General features: G+C 33.5%; 1 protein-coding gene across 2 annotated transcripts; it reads right to left on the bottom strand.

The window, feature by feature from the left end:
• Nucleotides 1-1,364: 1,364 nt before the first annotated feature.
• LOC112754950 (DNA cross-link repair protein SNM1-like) lies at nucleotides 1,365-5,130 on the bottom strand. Of its 2 annotated transcripts, XR_003178852.3 has the most exons (10): nucleotides 4,394-5,130; nucleotides 3,835-4,015; nucleotides 3,432-3,671; nucleotides 3,202-3,346; nucleotides 2,648-2,782; nucleotides 2,490-2,556; nucleotides 2,266-2,343; nucleotides 2,114-2,166; nucleotides 1,770-2,003; nucleotides 1,365-1,689 (listed from the first exon to the last, which is right to left on the bottom strand). XR_003178852.3 is itself a non-coding variant. In XM_025802783.3 (9 exons), the coding sequence occupies exons 1-9, from the start codon at nucleotides 4,998-5,000 to the stop codon at nucleotides 1,905-1,907; spliced, it is 1,605 nt and encodes a 534-aa protein (XP_025658568.1). In that variant the 5' UTR covers nucleotides 5,001-5,130; the 3' UTR covers nucleotides 1,365-1,904. The 2 variants fall into 2 exon arrangements, 1 of the variants encoding a protein (XP_025658568.1); XM_025802783.3 differs by having other exon boundaries at nucleotides 1,365-2,003.
• Between the last annotated feature and the right edge of the window lie 3,324 nt (nucleotides 5,131-8,454).

Raw genomic sequence — 8,454 nt, 5'->3', positions numbered from 1 at the left:
TGCATCCATTACATTGAACAACACCAAACTTTATTCCATATCAAAAAAAATGAGCCAAAAATTGCACGACCATTGCATCCATTACATTGAACAACACTAAGCTTTGTTCCATATCAAAAAAATGAGCCAAAAATTGCTAGATCATTATTTTTGTCTTCGAATTATTTTTTTAATCAAATTAAACCTTAAAAGATTTAACATCAATCATGTTGGTCCTTTCGATTTTTTGGCTAACCGTTTCCGTCAATGGCAGTACACGTGGGGCGTTAACTGTCTCATTCTTCATTTTTGTCTCGATGCTCAAATTCCCCAAAGCACATAGCGAACCCAGTGCCTCACCTCTGAATCCAAAAGTAAAGACTCAAGATCAGGAAAATCTGCCAATTTGAAAGTACGATGCTTCAAAGCAAGAACCTGCAACCATTAAACATGTACATTGAAATTAGCTTACTTCAAATCCAAAACAACTCATAATCCTTCACTTGAAGAGTTACATGCATACAAAAAGTTAACTTTATCAAAAGTTAACATATTTGCCATATTTAGAATATTTAACTCCTCACAATCCTTTAATCTTGTTTTTTATAGAGTACCATAGCACCTTGCTACCTCTTTAAAACTCAAAATTTGCATACATAATAAAGCTAGCAGTATTGAAAGAAGTTACCACCTTTCGACTAATGATTTGCAGTAATCTATCTCAAAAAAAAATAAAAAAAAAAAACCATTAACATGATAGAAAAATTTTAATTTTCAGGATTAGTTAAGTTTAAATTATCATTTCACATTAGAAACCAATCCGAGGGCTAATTCAATTTCATTTAAAACCCTAGCTTCCAAAACCTTCAGACCAAAAAGCAGCTTTAAGTCACCTTGAAATGCCGTAACCAAAAGAATCTTCGCCGAAATCCTTGAGAACTATTTCGACAGCGGTGGCGCCGGCGTGAGGCTGTTCTCAACAAGCTCCTTGACGACGGAGGAGAGGTCGAGGATGACTTGGCCAGCGCAGATCCTGTGCACGACAGACTTCCCTACAGGCTCGATGAGTTGCGGTTCATCCGCCATTGATGACGATGTTCCAGTTGCATGAAGCTCCTTTAACATTTTGGGGATGGATTAATGTCTCCGTGGATTTTAGGGATTAGGGCTTATAAAATAGAGTCAGGGACTATTTTAACATAATATAGTGAATATATCTTATCAGTTTTCATTTTGACACACAGCTGATAACACACATATCAGTTAACGTCTCACGTGTATTGTCGTTGTTAGCCTAAAAACGGAAGGACAAACGTGTGATGTTAAATCTTTCAAGAACTAATTTGATTAGAAAAATTATTTGGGAACAAAAATAAACGATCGTGTAATCTTTCGAAGATCAATTTGACCATTAACCCCAAAAACAATACAATCAAATGACCGGTAATGTAAATACCCCACTTTACAACCAGAAATGGCTATTGTGGCTGTAACAAAGCCATAAGGAACCTAACTAATATTACTTGTACAAAATAAAATTAAAATTAAAAAATTGCGATAAATAGTAGGAATCTTGGCGGGAATCTGCATTCAAGTTGTGACCTCCAACTAGGTACCAACTATGATTCTTCAATAAAATGGGCAAGTGCTTCGCACAAGACAAATATCAGAACGCATGACATTTCATCCTATATTTTCATCATATAAGTCCTGCAGGACGATATTCTTTCAAGCAGACAAACAAAAGGTGTTGCGGCAATTAGATCAAACATGTTATCGTGATGGCTAACCTTCCAAAAGAATCCATGTATCGCCTTCTGCAGATTGCAATAGATGTCGAATCCCCCTGCGAATTCCATCTTCATTAAATGGGTATCTCTTATTACAATCCCAAATTTCTTGAAAGGGAGAGAAGACGTTAACGGTTAACCCTTCAACCAGTCTCGGAAGTAAGATTGCATCTTTTCTCGAGTAGCCGCATTTCCGACATTCACAGTTGGAACTATTTTATCAGGCCTCAAAAACTGTGGAACAGTAAGATAAATTCACTTACACAAATAAGACATAAAATACAGAATTTCATAGATACCATTAGATAATTTATCAAACATGTAGCAACGAAAGAAGTTTGGACCTGAACAAAACCTCGCAGTTCTGTGAAGCTGGAGTGCTCACTGTAGGGAACACCTAGAAAAAGGCATGTGGCAGTTCATTAGCATGGATTTCAAGTTATTGTATTCTATATGAAGGTTGGCTGTTCAATTGCAGCACAGCAGCTCATGTTACCATATATTGTGATATTTCCTTTGGAAATAGGTTTAATTAGTTCTAGATCATTGCGAATCTTTTCGCTGAAAGTCCAACCTAATAAAATTACCAAAAAAGGAATGGGAAAAAGTCAATACCATTATTAATTTATTATAATTAAAGTGAAATGAGTTTAATACATACTGATAATGCAAAATATTGACCTCAATTACAAAACATTTGCAACAAAAGATGGGTAATACCTGTTGGACGAAATGCCAATACTGCTGTGTATTTTTCCTTGTAGGTCTTCATGTAATCCTTTAAAGACTAATGTAACAAGGAAACATGGATGGTGAATCATAAGATGATAAATATACTGAGACTTTAGATATTAAAACATGACAATACAAAATCAAACCTCCAATCTGAGAGATGACATGGGAAGAACATGGAGAAATGTGTTATTTCCATTAATACACAGACTATCAGAAAGCTCAGACCAACCAAAAGCCAGCAAAATTTTCCTTCTTGAAGCATTTGCATAAATTTTTACCTGCATCAATACATTGGTTGAATGGATCATTCAGTCCATGAGTAAGGTACCCTGGTTATTGAAAGCTTCAACTAAGTTAATTTAGAGTAGAAAAATTCAAAAACTCCTGAGCAGGGACCTCACATTCCTAATGCAAATAAAATTGGTTGTCCATAAAGGGTGGCAACTTGAACAAACAATGTATACAGCATCGGAAAAAGATCAAAGAGAGTGGAAGCTTCAAAACTTTCACTAGATATTAGATACTATACTACTATAGATTGTCACAAAGCCATTAGCTGATCAATTCACAAACGAATATATGTTGCAAATTTACTGTGACATCATGTCAACAAAAACAAAAAATTGATAAGAATAGGACACAAATGGACATCACTCAATAGTTGAGACATAAATCTACTGGGGAAAATTCCACATACCCCAAGAGCCTTAGAAATTGCAAGATATACACACTCTTTGCCAATACTATACGCTCCAACAACCACCAAAGTTTTGGGATGCACTTTAAGTTGGTTCTTTGTAACTTTGACAACATAATTGAGTACGTCTTCCTTGGAAGGGAAACTGCACAAGAAAATCATCACTAAGGATCATAACAGCAACGATCATATATAATAACAACAAAATTTTAACAAGATCAATGTCTTACTTGTACTTTGGGTTGCAATATGTAGTGTCTAAGTAAAGGACATTCACATGTTGATTTACAAGAGTATGGTAAGCTTGCATTTGTTTACAAGCTCTAAAGTCTCCGGTATGCAAATAACATTGCCCGTTTGAGAGGCCAAAGTGAATCAACGCTGCACCGGGGCAATGATTAGCTTCCAACAAAGTCACTTTGACACCACAAATCACATATTCAACATTAAATTCCAAAGGGAGGATGTACCTATGACAACAAATTTAAATTGAATCACTCAATAGAAAAGAAAATTTAAAACCTCTATCAGATGTTCCTTTAAATTTTTTTCCCCTGTTTATATAAGTGAGCAACCTATAAATACCAAATAGAGTTCACGCGAAAAAAATTATGAAGGTTTCCAAGTTCTTACAAGGGATTTACCGAGAGACACATTTGAACAAGCCTGCCTGTAAGAGGAGAGCAATAAATGGGGCCATGTGACCATTTCTTGCTAAGGCCACCATAATGATCGGAATGGAAGTGACTAAGAAAGTATGCAGAGCACCCTTCAATACACCCATAACGGAATGCATCAACAGTGAAGCTTGTCCCTGCATTGATAAAAAATAATCTACATTTAGAACATCCATAGACACTGCTACAATGTTAGTTTCTCATAGCAAAAACGAAAACAATTCAATATTGTAACAGTTGCCAAACTAAATTAGTTTCATCACCAACATTGAAAGTAACCACATCACAGTTCTTAAGACATATTATCATCCTATTATAACCAAAGAACAGATTAGGCAAAGAACACACAATAACCTACCACACATGATGCATTATGCATTCAATTAAAAAAATGCTTCGGTAATCAAACAAATACAGGCCAATTGAAGAAGCTATAAGTTGTTGAATTCAATAACAAAAACCAAAAAACGAACGAAAAAAAAAAAAAAAACAGGGTGAAGAACTTTGGCATGAACCTGGAATTTTCTTATAAAAGGGACAGGTACGCGTCACTCTAACTCCTTCATGGCTTTCCTTTCTCTTATGAGAAGATTTTGATTTCTCGAACTCTTTCCCCGTATCGCGCAAAATCGAACCCAAATTCTCAGGTTTCACGATCTTTCTCTCAGAAGAACCAACGCTTTCGCCTCCACCGGTAAAAGAATCACATTGGTTAGGTTTGCAAGATTCAATAGACGAAGCCGAATCAGATTCGGCGGCGCCGTTTCGTTTGAATCCCCAAACCTGAAACAAATTTGCCTGCTTCAACTTCTTCGCCGAATGAACCGAACCGAAACCGCCGCTGTGTCTGCGATCCTCCGGCGACAACAGCGAGGACCAATCGGCACCGCAGCTATAGAAATCGGCGGCGAAGCTGCTCTTTCCTGCCGATGTCGCCGATCGTTCGCCGGCGGTGTTTGGTGGACAGTCTTCGTAAGGGATCTGTGACGGGAATCCCTCCTCGTCAAGTGAAACAACGCCGGGGATGTCGATAACGCCGTAACCGTCGCCGTCTTGTGGTGATGGATCCTCTTCTAGCGCGGGCGGCAGTGAGGCGCCGGCTGTGGCGGCGGATAGCGGCATCGGCTATGTGAGGGCGCGCAAACAATATCCGATTTTAGTGTTTTAAACGAAACAGCGGGAAAATTAACCAGATTTTAGTATTTTACACTTAGCAACTGATCGAGTATATTATCGCATCAATTTAGTGCACGCGACATATGAAGTTTATTTAGTCCCTAAATTTTGCAACAAAAATATAACAGAATTATTATAATTTATTATTTTTAGTTATATTAATTATTATTGTTTAAAAATATAGACTAATATATATTATTGAATTATAGACTAAGGATCTATTTTGATGAATTTTTAAAAAAAGATTTTTTTGAGTTATTATTTTTTTTAAAAAATTTTATAAAAAAAGTAAAAATAATTTTATGTTTTAATATTTCGTACAAAAAGATGTTTTTATTTATCAATTATATTTAGATATCACAATATAAAAGTATTTTTTGTTTATTTATTATATGAAAAATATCTTTTTTTAAAAGAAATATCTTTTAACAAAATATGTAAATTATAGTTTTTCAAAAAAAATATATTTTTTATTTTTTTTAGTGTTTTTACTTTTACTACTAAAAATTTACTAAATACGCTGAAAAATAAGAAAATATCTTTTTTTATTGGAAAAAAAAATTTATTAACTTAATGGCGCTCAAACAAATACTAAAAAATTGAGTTAATGGTTAGGAGATAATAAAAAACAATAAATTATGATGACCCTCTAATATTTCTCTTTTGCAAATATGTCTCACATCATATATTTTTCTATATATATATATATGTTAATATAGTGCTAACATAACATAGATAGCTAGATATTGCCAATGAGTAATAGCTCAAATGACATAGTCTCTCCATACTCAATTAAGAAGTTGCGGGTTTGAGTCTCCTATCTTTGGTAAAAAAAAATAAAATAAATAGCTAGATATTATGCTAGAAGTTGTTTTAGTTTTGCGCTCAAATAGTCTAAAAACAAGTATTACTTGTTTTGGGAGGAAATTTTTCAATAAACATCACTTACGATATTTTTTTTTGGCTATTTGATTGTCAAAACTAAAACAATGTTGTTTTACAGAATTTAACATGGCATCCGGTTATCTATGTCAGTGTTTTGTTAATATTTGTATCTCGAAAAATGTCCCAAAGACTAACATGAGTCACATTCGTAAAGTTTAGAAACTAAATAAAAGTAATTAAAATTTCCGTGACTAAAATGAGGCTAGTGTACAAATTTTAGAATCGAATTAAGTATTATTTTTAAAAATTTATTGTTTATATTTTTTAATGTATAAAATAATTTTTTTTATATTTTATTTGAATTTGAATATAAATTATTATATTTACCAAATAATTAGTATTTAATTTCAAATTAGATCAAATTCCTCTTTTAGAATTTTCTAAATGTTCTGATAGAGTTTAGTAGAATAACTTTTATTCTGATTTCTGAGTATGAGAGCTTAATTTTTTAGTTTTACAAATTTAATCATGGCAGTTAATGCTATTGACTCTTGTGATGGAAGAAGGAGAAAATTGGAGAAGGAAGAGATTATTAGATTTGATTATAGAGATATCCAGGAGGGTTTGAAAATTTGATCAAGAAGTCTAATTGAGAGACTCCTAGTTGATTAAGAATTTATTTATGGGACCTTAGAAGCAGCATTGTATTCAATCTGGCCTCATGAGGACCTTAGTAGCGGAATTTGGATGTGTGATTAGGAGTCATGATATAGATTAGGTGAAAGGTTGTTTGGATACTCTTCCAATGTAAAGTATCAAAAAGTATAAAATTTTATTATTTGAAAAGACATTGTCTTAGTTTGAAAGCGTGATATTAAGGTAATTTTCTGCAAAACTTATTCAAGAAACATATTTATTGCAGTTTAAAGAGAGATGACGGATGATGATGATTTAGTATTGTACAAATACACATTCAAAAAATAACTAGCAAAAAGTGGAAAATGTATTTTACCTTGGTGCTTTGAGAAGTGAATGTTATCTCGATTTGATGTTCAACAAGGGTGTTTGGAGCTTGTATGAATGCATAAAATAGTTGAAATTTTCCAACAATATTACATATGCTCCTCTTAAAAATTCTAATGCTACTTAAGTTTTAGGAGTCTCTATTTTCTTTTTTTTTTTTTTTTTTGTCTTTCCACTCATCAAAAATCATATATTGTTCCTAGTCCAAGAGAGTTTTTTACACGAGAATTTATCATAAATAATTAATGGTTTGTCCTAAGTATGACTTGAATATATATTTATCTTAATACAAAAGTTTATAAAAATAAAAAATAAAAAAGACAAAGTAATTTTAGGACATAAAAATAATTTAAAAAGGACATGAGACACTCATAAATATTAACGACTAAATTTTTACAGTGGTCTTTGAGATTTACGACTTTTATTATTTTAGTCCTTTGGATTCAAAATTTACTATAGTGATTCCTGAAATTCAGATCCAGAAACTATATTGGTCTTAGTTCTGATTTGTCACACTAGATACATGATTGAATAACGTCTTTTTGTTTTAGCTCTTAAATAAGGCAAAAACAAAGTCATTTTGGAAAATGAAAGGAGATATAATGATTTGCACATCATATAAAATATTCTTTCTCTTCTCATTTTTACCTTATTCAATTTCATGAAGTTGAACGTGGATGGATCATTTTTCAAGCGAAAAAACAATGCAGCTTGTGGAGGAGTGTTTCGTAACCACCTTGACAGATTTGTTGTTGGCTTCTCTTGTAATTTAGGTAGCTGCTCCATTATACAAGCTGAGCTCTGAGGCATTGTAAAGAGTTTGCACATTGCGGTAGCAAATGAATTCTCTCATGTTCTCATTGAGTCTGATTCGGCCATGGCTATTAATTTTATACGAGAAGGCTGTACTAATTCTCATCCTTGCAAATCTCTCCTTGATGATATAAACTTGTTAAATAGCTGCATTCATAAGGTTGAATAGAAGCATACCCTGAGAGAAGCGAATACTGTAGCTGACAGTGTAACAAAAATACAGGATTTCATTCAAATCATGAAACGAAGACTCATATTCCTCGCCTGCAAGAAAGATGATAAAAAGATCAACGCCTACTTGCTCCCGAAAGAAAGCCGGGCAAGAATCGCATTGGTAGTACGAAGGGGGAGCAGAATTGTATCTGGCAGCCAAGGAGAAGCCAAGACAGATTTGGATGTCCTCTCGGAAACACGCTTCCAAGATCCAACCTAAGAGAGTAGGGAATTCGGTCAGCGGTATATATTTGATTTACTAACAAGGCCTACTAAGATATAGACACTCTTGCCAACAAAAGACAGCACATTCCTTTTAAAAATTCTAATGCTACTCAAGTTTTAGAAGTCTCTATTTTCTTTTTTTTTTTTGTCTTCCCACTCATCAAAAATCATATATTGTTTCTAGTCCAAGAGAATATTTTACACGAGAATTTATCATGAATAATTAATGGTTTGTCCTAAG

The sequence above is a fragment of the Arachis hypogaea genome, chromosome 16 (assembly GCF_003086295.3).
Source record: "Arachis hypogaea cultivar Tifrunner chromosome 16, arahy.Tifrunner.gnm2.J5K5, whole genome shotgun sequence".
NCBI lineage: Eukaryota > Viridiplantae > Streptophyta > Magnoliopsida > Fabales > Fabaceae > Arachis > Arachis hypogaea.
Note: the sequence above shows the minus strand (reverse complement) of the source record. Positions and strands in the feature narration are given on the sequence as shown.